This window comes from Podarcis cretensis, assembly GCF_951804945.1.
Source record: "Podarcis cretensis genome assembly, chromosome: 15".
NCBI classification, from domain to species: Eukaryota; Metazoa; Chordata; class Lepidosauria; order Squamata; family Lacertidae; genus Podarcis; species Podarcis cretensis.
In genome coordinates this window covers 32,970,080-32,986,068 of record NC_137185.1, presented here as the reverse complement: position 1 = coordinate 32,986,068, position 15,989 = coordinate 32,970,080, and the positions used below count along the sequence as shown (strand labels likewise).

Here is a 15,989-nt window from a genome sequence, read left to right as displayed (position 1 = left end):
AGATCTGGTGTCTTCCAATACTTTGCGATAAGAATCCTTGCTGCTGTTGTGGCATACATAAAAAAGTTCTGTCCTTCTTTAACACCACATGGCTAACCATACCCAGGAGGAAGGCCTCTGGTTTCTTCAAGAAGGTATATTTAAATACCTTTTTCATTTCATTATATATCATTTCCCAGAAAGCCTTGATCCTTGGGCATGTCCACCAGAGGTGAAAAAATGTACCTTCATTTTCTTTACATTTCCAACATTTATTATCTGATAAGTGGTAAATTTTTGCAAGCTTGACTGGGGTCATGTACCACCTATAAATCATTTTCATAATATTCTCTCTCAAGGCATTACATGCCGGGAATTTCATGCCTGTGGTCCACAACCTTTCCCAGTCAGCAAACATAATGTTATGACCAATATCTTGTGCCCACTTAATCATAGCTGATTTAACTGTTTCATCCTGCGTATTCCATTTCAACAGCAAGTTATACATTTTTGACAAATTCTTTGTTTTGGATTCTAACAACTCTGTTTCCAATTTTGATTTTTCCACCTGGAAGCCAATTTTCCTATCCAACTTATAAACCTCCAATATTTGATAATAATGAAGCCAGTCTCGCACTTTGTCTTTTAGATTCTCAAAACTTTGCAATTTCCACTTGTTTCCCTCCTGTTCTAAAATTTCACAATATTTTGGCTATTTGGACTCCGTATTAAGTTTTTTCAAAGGTTTTGCCTCCATTGGTGACAGCCACCTTGGAGTTTTGTTCTCCAGCAAATCTTTATATTTAATCCAGACATTATATAATGCTTTCCTGACAATATGATTTTTAAAACCTTTATGAGCCTTAACCTTGTCGTACCACAAGTATGCATGCCACCCAAAAAAGTTGTTGAAACCTTCCAAATCTAAAATGTCAGTGTTCTCAAGCAGCAGCCAGTCTTTTAACCAGCAGAAAGCTGCTGATTCATAGTAAAGTTTCAATTCCGGCAGGGCAAATCCCCCTCTTTCCTTTACATCAGTTAAAATTTTAAATTTTATTCTGGGCTTTTTGCCCTGCCAGATAAATTTAGAAATATCTTGCTGCCAACCCTTGAAACACTGCATCTTGTCCACAATTTGCAATGTCTGGAACAAAAACAACATTCTAGGCAATACATTCATCTTTATAGCTGCTATTCGACCCGACAAGGAGAGCTTCAAATTCGACCAAATTTCTAAATCTTTTTTCACTTGTTTCCAACATTTCTCATAGTTATCTTTAAATAAGTTCAAGTTTTTTGCTGTCATATTAATCCCCAAATATTTAACACTCTTAACCACCGTTAAACCCGTCTCCCTCTGAAACCTCTCTTTCTCAGTTACTGTTAAGTTTTTCTCTAATACCTTAGTTTTCAATTGTTTTCAATTAATTAGTTTTCAATTAATGGTTTTCAATCCGATATTTGCAGCATGTTTCAGTGTCCTACCAAATCTAACCCTCCTGCTCCTGCAAAACTCTCAAGTGTGGAATACCTTTTCCCTAACCTATGCTCTCACCCCTGGTAATCTTTGTCCTGGACATGTACACTGTAGGGTATGAGATGAAGCATGTCCTTGATTTAATCAGGACACTGAATTACATGCCTAATATCAGCACCAGCAAAGATTTTCATAGGAAGCCACAACTGCTGATATTCAAAAACTACTATTAAAAGCACATCTCTTAGAACACTGTTCATCAACTGGTGGGTTGCAGCAGGAACACTACCATTCTGTAAATTGATGCTAGAAGATTAAGAGACGAATTAAAGTTTGGGTTAAAAGTCAGTCCTGAGTCTGAAAAGGTTGAAGATACATTTTTCAGAAGACCAAATCCAAGAACCCTTCAAGGTGCCTTGTAGTTTTAAGAGTTGCATTTTCTGTCCATCCATTAGAACATGTTGCTATTGTTCAACATATCGCTGAAAACACTCTTAGGGTTTTTTCTTTCTTTTCAGAATTACAGCTAACACTTCACTGATGGATTCTGCAGTTCCATGGATCAATTCTGTGTTACTACAGAATATGGCAGTCATCAATATGCCACCTTCCCCCTCACACCTAAAACAAGAAAGCCATGCAAAATTATGCAAGTGGCTGGGATGCTAAATGCTTGAATCTGGTAGCTGCCACTAGAAAGGCATGTTTTGTCTTCGTATTTACAGCCTTAAATGCCACAATTTCTTATTATGTTTGCAACTGTATTGTAGCCACAAGTATCCTATATTTTGTGGTAAACAAAGCACCAGCATGCAAACGTGAACTCAGAAAAAACATTTGGAACTGTTAGGGCTTTGGGGGGATTTTTTTATTGAATTAAACAGCAGTTTAGGAGGAAATGCAAGAATCGAAGAGGCTAGACATGGTGCAGCAGCCAGTCTCCATATTACACTAGGGAAGAGGTTGGAAATTTGTGTCTCTCCCCCCCCCCCCCCCCGCCAGCTCTTATTGGTTCTAAAGCCAGCACAGCATGATTTGAACCCAAGGGCTTCTCAACGTGTAACTGACTTTCATCACTATTACATCAGAACAAACTCCAGACTGAGTCTTTCATCAAAAAATCCCTGTTAAAATTACATCATGCCCATTCAGTCAATTTCTTCCAGCAAGAACGTTGTTTGTACTGGGCTGGGTTTCAGATGCCTCGACTGCTGTCTCCATCACCATGTCTGTCACAGGACTACTGAATCTTCAAAAACCCCTGTCTGAAACCTACTGGGACCCCCGTCTTCACTTCCCATGGCAGCTGAATACAGAGCCTCAGCACTTGCCACAAAGATTCTCTGGACCGATGTAGGCTTCTAGGAGAAGCAAACCTTGCAGTTCCATGGTAAGCCACTTTAGAGTCCAAAAAGCTCTGCACTTAGTGGAATTCCAGGAACTAGGAGGTCAAGGAAATCAAGTTTCTCCAATAAAGCTACACAGGTCATCATTGCTTCGGTTCACTATTTCGTATTTCTGGGAACTCCAGCTTCAGTCGCTGTAAGGAGCGAATGAAGAACAGGGGTGGCTTGCAAACCAAGTGGATTTTATCTTCTTCGCTGCCATTTTTTGCAGGCAGAGTGAGTTGGCAGGCATGGAGGTGAAGTGGCAGGTGGCGAGCTTTGACTTGTTCCAAGCCCAGCCTCTTCAATGCAGCCTTTGGAAGCTTCTGCAAAAAAAGGAGGAAAGAAATGGTTAAATGGTGAATTCCAGGGGCAAGGACCTCTTAACTTTCCACTTTAGATCTCCAAGTGTTGGGAGGTGGAAATGCTCTCTTGAAAAGTGCAAATGATGTAACAAAGTTTTTTCTCAATTTTCTGAGAGATGTTGTTAGAAATCGACCTGGCAAGGGACCAGAATAATGGGTCTTAATGCTTTCTTGGAGATTTTGAGGATCAGGAATGATAAAAAAGAAAAAGGGTGTGCTTAGCCATGATTAGTGGTTGGCCGCTGGGGAGAACTGGACAGTTACAAACAGTTGATTTGTTCACATGGATGCATGGAGTAGAATGTAATGAACATTCTGTGCATTTGGCAATAGATTCTCTTCAAAATTTGCAAGTACAGTGGTACCTCGGGTTACATACGCTTCAGGTTACATACGCTTCAGATTACAGACTCCGCTAACCCAAAAATAGTGCTTCAGGTTAAGAAATTTGCTTCAGGATGAGAACAGAAATCGTGCTCTGGCGGCACGGCGGCAGCAGGAGGCTACATTAGCTAAAGTGGTCTTCAGGTTATGAAGTTTCAGGTTAAGAACGGAGCTCCAGAATGAATTAAATACTTAACCCAAGGTACCACTGTATGCAGCAGATACTTTTCAGATTATACGATGTATAAAAGGAAATAGTTTATGGTTGAAGTGAATTAAAAAAGAACTAAGTTTTTGCAATAACGGTCTGCTCTGTTCTAGCTATTAGTGCTACTCTGTATTTGATCTGTAATAATAACAAAATTAATATTAATATCATAAATGGTACTGCTCCCTCTCCAAACAGATCAATAAATATGCACCTTGACAATTCTAGAAGCACTAGAGACTGCAACATGCAGCAGGCACATGCCAAAGGATGCAGTGAATGCCCAGTTGGATTAGTGCTTCACAACAACTCAGACTAAAAGCTCTTTTTGATTCAGCCATAGCAGTGCTCTACAGATTCCAAGTCGGGATGGCAGCATCTCATCCAAACTCCATGCGGGAAATCTAGGGCTACAGAATCTCCAAGAGTTGACTGTCAAACCTCTACATGAAGACTGCCAGCAATTACCCTTCAGGTAACTGGTTCCAGAGATAAACTGCTCTTCCTGTCAATACATTTCTCCTGATGTTCAGCCAAGATCTACCCTCCCGTAATTTAAGGAGCCTTGTGGAATGGTCTCTCCCTGGGTGTCCTGGCAGGTGTTCAATGTGTTTTAGTGGGTTGTTATTTGTTGCATGCCACCTGGATGACTTCTGGTTAAAGGTGGCATGTAAATATTTTTTTTTAAATAACTACCGTATTTTTCGCTCTATAAGACGCACCAGACCACAAGACGCACCTAGTTTTTGGAGGAGGAAAACAAGGAAAAAAAAATTCTGAATCTCAGAAGCCAGAACAGCAAGAGGGATTGGTTGACCACAAACTTGACATGAGCCAACAGTGTGACGCGGCAGCTAAAAAAGCCAATGCAATTCTGGGCTGCATCAATAGGAGTATAGCATCTAGATCAAGGGAAGTAATAGTGCCACTGTATTCTGCTCTGGTCAGACCTCACCTGGAGTACTGTGTCCAGTTCTGGGCACCACAGTTCAAGAAGGACACTGACAAACTGGAACGTGTCCCAAGGAGGGCAACCAAAATGGTCAAAGGCCTGGAAACGATGCCTTATGAGGAACGGCTAAGGGAGCTGGGCATGTTTAGCCTGGAGAAGAGGAGGTTAAGGGGTGATATGATAGCCATGTTCAAATATATAAAAGGATGTCACACAGAGGAGGGAGAAAGGTTGTTTTCTGCTGCTCCAGAGAAGCGGACACGGAGCAATGGTTCCAAACTACAAGAAAGAAGATTCCACCTAAACATTAGGAAGAACTTCCTGACAGCAAGAGCTGTTCGACAGTGGAATTTGCTGCCAAGGAGTGTGGTGGAGTCTCCTTCTTTGGAGGTCTTTAAGCAGAGGCTTGACAACCATATGTCTGGAGTGCTCTGATGGTGTTTCCTGCTTGGCAGGGGGTTGGACCTGATGGCCCTTGTGGTCTCTTCCAACTCTATGATTCTATGATTCTATGATTGCTACGCAGTGAAAGCAGCAATCCCTCTTGCTGTTCTGGCTTCTGTGATAGCTGCGCAGCCTGCATTCGCTCCATAAGACGCACATACATTTCCCCTTACTTTTTAGGAGGGAGAAAGTGAGTCTTATAGAGCAAAAAATACGGTAAATAGCTCCATCGGGCCTCCTCTCCTACAACTGTCACCTGGTTGCAGTCATTCCATCAGGCTGCCTCAGTGGGAAAGGTGGGAAGCAGGGCTCATTCCATCAGCTTTGCCAAAAGATCAGCTCCATCAGTCACTTCCTGCCCCTCATCTATTTCTATGCCAGATGGTCATTATAACTACTATTTAAGAATTGTGCGATCTGGTTTTTTTAAAAAGAATATAAGTCTGAAGGCAGGGACCGTCTTGTTTTAATGTATTGTATGTAAGCCGCTCTGGCAATCTTTTTGGTTGAAAGGCTGGGTACATATGCTCTAGATAAATAAGTAAGTGAATAATACACTCCTTAGATCTCGCCCTGACTTCTTGGGCAGCAGAGAGCAAGCCCCTGCAGTCTTCTGTGTGACAGCCGTTCACGTAGACCAGGGGTGGACACCTGGCAGCCTATGAATATTTATCTGCATCCAAGTGGTCCTTTCAAAACATCATTGATACACAGTAAAAATTCAGCCAGGTTTATGTAGCCAGTAGCCTGAGGCTACTAGTTCCTGGTAGCCTCCTACCTAAAGCATTTAGTAGCAGGTGCAAAGGGAGTGGTTGTTGGGAATGGACTGGAATTTGAAGCAGATGACAACCACCTCAGGGCAGGAGATCAGTCTACCAAATTGAGACCCCACCCACCATATGGGGGATGAGAATGCAAGCCAGGTTCCTTTCTAGAACTTGGCTGAGGCTTGAATCCTAAGCAAACTTACTTGTGGTTTAAGGACCTTTGGCCATTATGAGCCATACTTCCAAGTAGGGTTCGAGATTCAACCAGTCCACTATTTGTAAAAACCGAATGTTTGGCGCTGTGGGTAAAAGCCTCAGCGCCTAGGGCTTGCCGATCGGAAGGTCGGCGGTTCGAATCCCCGCGGCGGGGTGCGCTCCCGCTGCTCGGTCCCAGCGCCTGCCAACCTAGCAGTTCGAAAGCACCCCCGGGTGCAAGTAGATAAATAGGGACCGCTTACTGGCGGGAAGGTAAACGGCGTTTCCGTGTGCTGCACTGGCTCGCCAGATGCAGCTTTGTCACGCTGGCCACGTGACCCGGAAGTGTCTCCGGACAGCGCTGGCCCCCGGCCTCTTGAGTGAGATGGGCGCACCAACCCCAGAGTCTGTCAAGACTGGCCCGTACGGGCAGGGGTAGCTTTACCTTTACCTTTAATGTTTTCACAGCACTCAAAAGATCATACATAAACTAATTTGATACTTATGAGAAGTTAAAAAACTGATGATTGTTCACAATAATAGTTTATCCAAAGTAAAACATTGCATGTAATTCTCATAACATTACCACATATTTTAAGTCATTTCTGATTTAATACAGTGGTACCTCTGGTTACAAACTTAATTCATTCAGGAGATCCGCTCTTAACCTGAAACCGTTCTTAACCTGAAGCACCACTTTAGCTAATGGGGACTCCCGCTGCCGCCATGTGGCCACTGCACAATTTCTGTTCTCATCCTGAGGTAAAGTTCTTAACCCGAGGTACTACTTTTGGGTTAGCGGAGTCTGTAACCCGAAGTGTTTGTAACCCAAGTGGCTTAGCGGCTTAGAAAAAGGGGGGGGGGAGGGGAAAAAACCCGCAGGAACTCGCAAGACATTTTCGTCTTGCGAAGCAAGCCCATAGGGAAATTCGTTTTGCGAAGCGCCTCCAAAACGGAAAACCCTTTCGTCTAGCGGGTTTTCCGTCTTGCAAGGCGTTCGTCTTGCGGGGCACCACTGTAATCTGTTGTATGGGTTGATCTTGCTGAACAATACTTAGAGACAACTATAATTAAGCAGTATATAATTGAAGTAAGTTAAGCACATAGTAATACTACATAAGGTTTTTTTTTAAAAAAAATGTGAACAATTTGCTGAACAGTTCTTCTCTTTCACTTTGAACTTGAAATGTCAGGGTCAGCCTACACTTGTCCAAAAAAGGGGTAGGGGAGGAAAGGGGAAAAAATAAAATTTAAGTAAACACCCCTTGTTAAAAACAGTCCTGATAAGTAGGCAGGACTGTTCAAGGATAAAGGAACACCTGCCAATATCTGACCAGTGTGCCAATCTAATTTACAAGTAAGCAACATAGGGACGCGGGTGGCGCTGTGGGTTAAAACCTCAGTGCCTAGGGCTTGCTGATCGCATGGTCGGCGGTTTGAATCCCCGCGGCGGGGTGAGCTCCCGTCTTTTGGTCCCAGCTCCTGACCACCTAGCAGTTCGAAAGCACCCCTAAGTGCAAGTAGATAAATAGGTACCGCTTTATAGCGGGAAGGTAAACGGCGTTTCTGTGTGCTGCACTGGTGCTGGCTCGCCAGAGCAGCTTCGTCACGCTGGCCACATGACCCGGAAGTGTCTCCGGACAGCGCTGGCCCCCGGCCTCTTGAGTGAGATGGGCGCACAACCCTAGAGTCGGACACGACTGGCCCGTACGGGCAGGGGTACCTTTACCTTTAAGCATAGGTGTACATTGACAGCAGAGGCATAAGAGGCCCTTATTTCATTCCACTGTCTTCTTTCACTGAAGAAGCTCCGTTCATCATGCTTCTCTTACCTGTGGTGCAAGCTTATTCCAATGGGAGTATTTATGGTCTCCAAGGATTGGACAGCCTAAGCCATAGGCCAAGTGGACTCTGATTTGGTGCTTCACTCCTACGTACAGGGGGAAGGCAAAGAGAAAAAATTAAGCACACATGCATACAAAGCCACAACCACCAATACACCCGTCTGCTCATTCTTAGCAATGGGCTGTCCATACTGAGTTCCATTTGCAGTTTGCTAGAAATGGAGGAGGAAGGAGGAGAGAAAGGGCGGCTCCACTCATCTACCTCTGACATGAAGCCCCCAAAGGGAATGCCGTTCCTGCACCACTATCATAGTATGAACAAATCGCTGGCCGTTAAATTAAAAGCTTATAATTCAAGTGGCACATTCATGCCTTCCTTTTTCAAACAGCAGCCTGTATTTCCTACATGTACTTCAGCAGTAATATGCTTTTCTGTTTGCACAAACTCTCAAAGAACAGCAGGGCTTCGCCCTGAAAAGCAACATGAGTCATTTCAATAAATAAAATAAAATATACTCCTGCATGGGTAAACACTACTGTATGCTCCACCAGAAGATTTCAAGATGACCAAACTTGCTCTGCACTCAATTGCACAGAACAAGGGGCAAATAATAATAATAATTTTTAAATGCCCAAATAAAAAAAACTGCCAGGCTTAGAGATGCTCAGGAAGGCTTTTAAGTACTCAGTGCTGATGGCATCACTCTGCAGAAGTTCCTGAGGCCTTACCTGTGACCGGGTGCAGTTCAAGGAGGGAACAAGAGGAGGAGCTACTCAGCACTCGGTACTGGGTCACGGCCATACTGGCATCTCTGTGCTTCCGGACTTTGAACATATTCCCATCCTCAGAGGACACGCGATAGTTTGGCGCAAGTGTCATCTAAGCCAAAGAGAGATAAATAGATGTATCACGCCATAGAGGTCCATCACTCATTATCCACCTCCCAGCACTTTGTCACTGAAGGATCAGGCAGCGTCAGTGAATAGAAGGGCCTTTTACCAGTTGTAGCTGGTGCAAAGTTATGGCTGCTCCTGGACTGGGAGAGTATGACCCTAGTAGTTCAGGCACTGGTGACTTCATGACTGGTTTACTGGCATGTGGAGCTTCTCTTGAGCTTCACCTCTGCTCAGAGACCTGCACTGGTTGTGCATTTGCTACTGGCTAAATTCAAGGTGTAACTATTACCATATAAAACTCTTAACAGCTTGGGAATTTGCAGAATCCCCTTACTACTCTATATAAAAAGGTAAAAGGTAAAGGACCCCTGGAAAGTTAAATCCAGTCAAAGGTGAATATGGGGTTGCGGCACTCATCTTGCTTTCAGGCCAAGGGAGCCAGTGTTTGTCCAGAAACAAGCTTTCCGGGTCATGTGGCCAGCATGACTAAACTGTGATGGAAACCAGAGCGCACAGAAACACTATTTACCTTCCTGCCACAGCGGTACCTATTTATCTACTTGCACTGGTATGCTTTTGAACTGCTAGACTGGCAGAAGCTGGGACAGAGCAACGGGAGCTCACCCCATTGTGGGGATTTGAACCACCGACCTTCTGATCAGCAAGCCCAAGAGGCACAGTGGTTTAGACCACAACGCCACCCGTGTCCCTATATGTGCCCACCTGACTGCCATGATTTGCGGAACTGGAACTGGAAAGCTGTTGCAAATCCAACTCATGCACTGCGTTGAATTTCCCAGGAATAAAGCTTAAATAATAAATCAGTGCCTTGGTGCTTGAGAGAACTGGAAAGCATCAGAAAGCCCTCCTGGAAATGGTGTCAAGACATTGCTGACAGGAAGCAAACTCACTTTATAGTGCAATTGGTTGCCCTCGGCTTCCTTCTCCATGATGGGAATATCCACCACTCCCTCTGCTGGCTTTGGTTCTCCAATGCAGATTGCCCTACCAAGATAACAAGTGATGAACAGTGCCATATTTCAGCTTGTTACAGCCATCAACTCTCCTTTCAAGAGGGAAAGAAAATGAATTCAGCCCTTCATTAACAGACATTGTGCCAGAGATGCAGTTCTGAAGGGGCTACTGGCTTATAAGAAGTCAAAGTTTCTATTAAAGTTGAAGGTGGGAGTTGGGAAGAGTATATGAACCCCAGTAATGTGTCTCATACCAGTATTTTTTCTCCACCTGTCGGGTTTTGAAGAGCTGTTGGATCTGGTGTGCGGTGTCCTCATCGCGGGCAAGCACCATCACTCCAGTTGTTTCTTTATCCAGCCGGTGACAGATATGAAGGGGTTCAGCTTTCATGCCATCCAACATCTTTGCCAGTACTGGCAGCACATCAGTGATGCACATTTTTACCTTGGGGCCACCTGGAAGGAAAGCAGAAACAGCCTTGATCACATTACCTCCAAAGAGCAATTTCTTTTCCCTTCGCAACTTCACCTGCAATGTGTGAACACACCAATATCATAGATTTAAAAGGATAATTTTCCTGAAGCTCAGATTCTCACAAGCATCTCCTAAGCAAATTGGAAAGACTGCTGGATGTCCACATAATCACACACTCATCTGTTCAATTATAGCCAGAAGCCAAAAGCTGTTACTTGAATACCAAGAAAGAGTGTGCAAATACCCCAACTGTATATGGGGAAATTGAGACGTGCTGTATTTGCTTTGTTCTCCTTTGTCTCTCTTCCCTAGTAGAAAAAAATAGATTTTTTTGTGTGGGGGGGATTAACCCCACACCCTATTGCATTTCCCCAGGAAGGAGATAGTCACATACCACAGTTGCTGCCTCTGTAGTGTGTACCTTTCCAGTAGAAGTAGAAAAGACTTACACAAGAGAAACACCTCCTGAATTATTATTTGCAAGCTGGTCTGTGTAGCACTCAGAACACAGGTGGCAATGGCAGAGGCAGCTCCAACATGTACATGGAGCATTGAGGTTTCATTGTTTATAATGTAGAAGGAATGACTCTCTGGGAAGACTAAAGTTAATAAGACACTAGTCCGGCAATCTGGGAATCTCTTAAGCAGAGGACGATGAGAGAAAACTATCCTTTTGTCATCCCCTCACCCACAACATCTAATTCAGAAGGTTATACTGCCTCTCAGTATCACTGAGAGTAGGGTAACTAGGATTCTGCTCCACAGGATGAATTCACATTTAACCTGGGTACAAGACAGGGATGTCCTCTTTCGCCATTATTATTTATATTGGTCTTGGAGGTTTTCTTGAGTTCAAATAGGCAAAATGAACTAATAAAAGGGGTGACAGTAGGTCAGAATGAATATAAGGTTAAAGCCTTTGCAGATGATCTGGTGATAACGATAGAAGAACCGACAAAAGGCGTAAATGAAGTTTTGGAGGAGATTGAACAATTTGGGAAAGTGGCAGGGTTCATATTAAATATGAAAAAAACTAAAATAATTGCAAAAAATATGGATCAAAGTGCGTTAGAAGCAATACAACAACAAACAGGGATTGATGTGGTGAAGAAAGTGAAATATTTGGGAATATGGCTAACTTCTAAAAATATTGACTCATTTCAAAATAATTATATGCCGGTGTGGAACGGAATTAAAAAAGACCTGGAGGTGTGGGGACGGTTGAAACTATCTTTTTGGGGTAGAATTTCAACGATTAAAATGAGCGTACTGCCAAAGATGTTATTTTTATTTCAGGCCATTCCAATAATCAAGGGGACAATGATTTTTAAAGAGTGGAAAAGAGTAATTTCGAGATATATCTGGCAGGGTAAAAAGCCGAGAATTCAATTTAAGTTATTAACAGATGCAAAGGAAAGAGGAGGCTTTGCTCTGCCAGACTTGAAATTATACTATGAAGCGTCATGTCTCTGTTGGTTGAAAGAATGGATAAAACTAGAAAATACAGGATTATTAGATCTGGAAGGATTTGATAACAGATTTGGATGGCATGCGTACTTATGTTGTGAGAAAAAGAAAAATCATAAAGGTTTTGAGAACCACATCTTCCGGAGATCTTTAATTGAAATATGGGATAGATATAAAAATATATTAGAACCAAGAGTCCCACACTGGTTCTCCCCGTTAGAGGTTATGAGTGTAAAGAAAATCAATATGAGAGGGAATTGGGTGACATATGGAGAGTTGATAACTAAAGAAGGAGAAAAGTGAAAAATGAAGCCATATGAACAAGTTAAAAAACATGTATTTGATTGGCTGCATTACTTTCAAGTGAATGAAATGTTTAAAAAGGATCTTAAAGAGAGTGGATATATAGAAAAAGATTCAAAATTTCAAATAGAAATAATTAATAATGATTGTAAGATATTGTCAAAAATGTATAAAATGTTGTTGGAATGGCATACGATGGATGAGGAAGTTAAGTCGGTTATGATACATTGGGCCAGAGATTTTGGATATAATATACAATTGGAAGATTAGGTGAAAGTATGGAAAGAAAACATAAAATCTACAGCATGTACTGCGTTAAAGGAAAATGTTATGAAAATGGTTTATAGATGGTATATTACACCGGTTAAGTTAGCGAAAATGTTTAAAACATGTAACAAGTGTTGGAAATGTAAAGAAAAAGAAGTTACTTTCTATCATATGTGGTGGGAATGTAAGAAAGTGAAGGGTTTCTGGGAGATGATATATAATGAAATGAAGAAGATGCTGAAATATACATTTGTAAAGAAACCAGAAGCCTTTCTTTTAGGAATAACGGGAAATGAAATAAATAGAAAGGATTGTAAACTTTTCCAATATGCAGTTACAGCGGCAAGAATATTAATGGCCCAAAAATGGAAACAGGAGGAACTACTGACCCTGGAAGAATGGAAAATGAAACTGATGGACTATGCAGAACTTGACAAATTAACTGGGAAGATCAGATATCAACGAGACCAGAAGTTCATCGAGAACTGGGGGAAATTTACAGAGTATCTGAAAAGTATATGTGACGAGCAAACAACGCTAGTTGGATTTAAAGCTCTGTAAAAGTTTGAGGAGTATTGTAAAAAAGAAAATATGATAGGGAGGGTATATCAAAAGGCAATATTAAATTTAGGGAATGTGTAACAAAAATTTAACTACGGATGATTGACAGAGAAGCTGATGGAAGTCTAAAAGATGAAATTTGTGAAAATTGTGTGATATAGTGATATTTGTATAATTGCATTGAAAATTTAATAAAAATATTATTTAAAAAAAAATCACATTTAACCTGTTGAAGAGCCAGTACAGACCTCAAAAACAAATAAAAGCAATGAATCTGATTAAGTCATAGAGAAAGAGATATCTGGATAGCTAGCAGGGCTCTTTGCAATGAGGAACCTGTGGTCCTCTAGATGTTTCTGGATGACAACCTCTGACTGCCATGCTGACTGAGGCCGATGGGAGCTGAAGCCCAACAACATCTGAAGGGCCACAGCTCCTACACCCTTTCTTTATAACTACCAATCCACTATAACAGTCTTTCAGTAACATTCTGAATCACACTGCTCATTCTTCTCACCATGAACAGGAAGGCCATAAGGTTTGTTAATCACCACAATCTCTTTGTTCTGGTAGAGGATTCCATTTTTTAGTGCCTTGGCCAACACATTAGGATGAACCCGCTGCAACTGCTTCGTTAGCTGAGCAAGTTCTTGCACCCGCCGTGATACTCTGTCTTTAGGAACCTTTGAAGGACCAGGGAAGAAAGAACAAAGTAGTTCATCAATCCTTTATAGTATCATTTCTGGTGTCACAAAATATGTATACTGAAAAGGATATACCAAGAGCTCTGGCCAAAAGTTTCAATACAAGGAATAATTCCTACTCGAGAGTTGGAAAGAAAAACGTGTATATTCTGCTAAGAATAACAGTTTTATACTAATAGTAAATTTGAATACAACGTATATGTGCGGCAGTTTTGAAATAATAGTAAATTTAAACACAACGTTTAAGTGCAGAAATAATGTAGTTTCAAATATGCAGTGATATAGTATAAAGGTACATAAAATGCCAATACACAACAATTGTTTTATACAAGTCTCAATGGCAGTCAAAAAGTCCATGTTATATAAAGTCGTAATAAAGAATCAAATAGGGCCAAAAAGAAGTATCCGGAGTATGAATAGATGTATGACTCAGTAGTGGAGACCAGGACAGGGCCCTGTTTCGTAGTAAATGCCTTCTTCAGCTGGTAATATCAAATAATATGTCAATCAAGTAAGTGGTTTTTAAAAAGGTAAGAATGGAAACTACTGATGAAAAAATACACTAGATCTCTCTCTCTATACACAAACACATACACACACACCCTAATTGCTAAGAAAATAGCACTGCAACTGGAAATCATAAATCTCTGCCACCACCTTGCAACAAGCAAGTCAATTAAAGCTGTGGAAGAAGAGGTGGAATGTTTGTTTATTTTCCCTCTGGCCATTTCCCCACAACAAAAAACCCTCCCTGTAAGGTGCTTTCCCCATGCGGGTGGAAAAGCATGGTGGTGGTCTTTCAGAAAAGCAGGCACTGCAGGAAAGGAAAAACAGCCTCTACTTGTGGATTCCACCACTCAAGCTAATTGAGCGTTCTATCAGGTTACAGCAGCAGGAGAGATGGGAGTTCAGGCCCCTCCACTAAAACTGTTGAAAGATCAGCTCTATTAGGCTCCTCCTCTCCGTGAGCATTTTAAGAAACAAAATCTAACTTTAACAAAAACCATAAGAAGCTGTCTTTATGAAGATAACACCAGACATATGCCAACTTGGTCCCTGGTCACTGTACGCTTATGCCACGATGAACTTGTGTGACTTTTAGCTGGAACACAGGAAGCTGCTTTATATAGAATCAGGACATTGCCAGCATTGCCTGCACCGACTGGCAGCGGCTCCCAAGAGTTTCGGACAGGGTACATTCTCAGCAGCCACAATGACCTAAGTAGAACTGGATTTTTTTTTTAAAGAGAAAGGATATGCTACCCCAAGCAATACCACATGTAGGAAGGTATAAAACAGGAGTCTGCATGCAGTCACATCGTATTGTTTTACGAAAGTTGCCTTCAGCTTAAAATAATTTACTTTGTTAGCTATATATTTTGCTTCCCCCACGCCCCATCAAGGCAGCAATAAGGCGGGGTGTGTGTGATAAATGATGACATAAATTATCATACATAACAATTTAACTACAAAAGTTAAATTCAATGTTACAAACAAAACCTATGTTTAGGTTTTGCCAGGAGCTTGAGTGTTTACACGATATAGAAGTATAAAGATTGATTATTTAGGAGACCACTGTAAGCAGATGAAAACATTAGCAGGAGATTAATCTCACTTGTAATGTAGCAACCACTATGGACAATATAGAGAGATACAAAACATGGTCATGAAATAATATGCAGTTGAAAATGTTGTCAAAAAGACCCATGGAGGGGGTTGCTGGGAAGTCTGGATATTCAGAGAAATCTCTAAATGTGGATATGTACTTGGTATTGTTGTAACTTTACGCCTGTAAAATCAAATAAAAAAGGCTTTCAAAAGAAAGAATAGAAGTAAAGGTTGGGAGTTCCAACCTCAAATTGCACACAAGTGCATATGGAACAAAACCCCAACCCCTTTAAGTGCTGCTGAAGAATGCTGCATGCTGGGAAGTGTAGTCTTTCCTTCCCGGCGCAATGCACTCTGGGAAATAGAGTCCCAACTGACCAACGGACTCACCACGGCCTGCTTTTTTTTCTGCTCCTGCTTCTCGGCTCGTATTTTCTCCGCCAGCTGCTGGGCGCTGAGAGGGGCGGCCGCGACCTGGCTGTGAGAAAAGGCCCGCCGGCCTGCTTTCCAAACGAGTCGCAGAGCGCGACGAGGGGCGCCACCCTGAGCCGCCATCTTGTTTAGGGCTGTCCGAAAAAAGCAAACGGAGCCCGGATGTGGGCGTGGCCTGCGCCGCCCTCTCCTTTCGCTCGCGCGCTACCACGGCGGCAAACCAAGCAGGGCAGGGCATTAGAAGAGGTTCCGGCCAATCTCGAGCAAGCCCCCCCCCTTCCTCTCCAATGAGATAGCCGTG

At 42.2% G+C, this 15,989-nt stretch overlaps 1 protein-coding gene and 1 long non-coding RNA gene across 2 annotated transcripts; both read right to left on the bottom strand.

The window, feature by feature from the left end:
- Window positions 1–2,309: 2,309 nt before the first annotated feature.
- On the bottom strand, window positions 2,310–15,850 carry RPUSD4 (RNA pseudouridine synthase D4). Its single transcript, XM_079955204.1, has 7 exons — window positions 15,647–15,850; window positions 13,462–13,627; window positions 10,126–10,327; window positions 9,809–9,902; window positions 8,730–8,880; window positions 7,989–8,086; window positions 2,310–3,167 (listed from the first exon to the last, which is right to left on the bottom strand). Exons 1-7 carry the CDS (start codon window positions 15,809–15,811, stop codon window positions 2,946–2,948), a joined length of 1,098 nt encoding a protein of 365 aa, XP_079811330.1. The 5' UTR covers window positions 15,812–15,850; the 3' UTR covers window positions 2,310–2,945.
- LOC307204005 lies at window positions 4,394–6,879 on the bottom strand. The gene is made up of 3 exons (XR_013833444.1): window positions 6,623–6,879; window positions 5,410–6,260; window positions 4,394–4,490 (listed from the first exon to the last, which is right to left on the bottom strand). It is a non-coding gene; the product is annotated as an uncharacterized lncRNA (long non-coding RNA).
- Window positions 15,851–15,989: the final 139 nt, after the last annotated feature.

Coding starts and splice junctions, on each gene's coding strand:
- RPUSD4 (XM_079955204.1), bottom strand. CDS start 15,811: ATGGCGGCTCAGGGTGGCGCCCCTCGTCGCGCTCTGCGACTCGTTTGG. Junction 10,328..13,461: donor TTATGGCCTTCCTGTTCATG/GTGAGAAGAATG, acceptor CTTTCCTTCCAG/GTGGCCCCAAGGTAAAAATG. Junction 8,881..9,808: donor GCAACCAATTGCACTATAAA/GTGAGTTTGCTT, acceptor TCTTTGGCTTAG/ATGACACTTGCGCCAAACTA.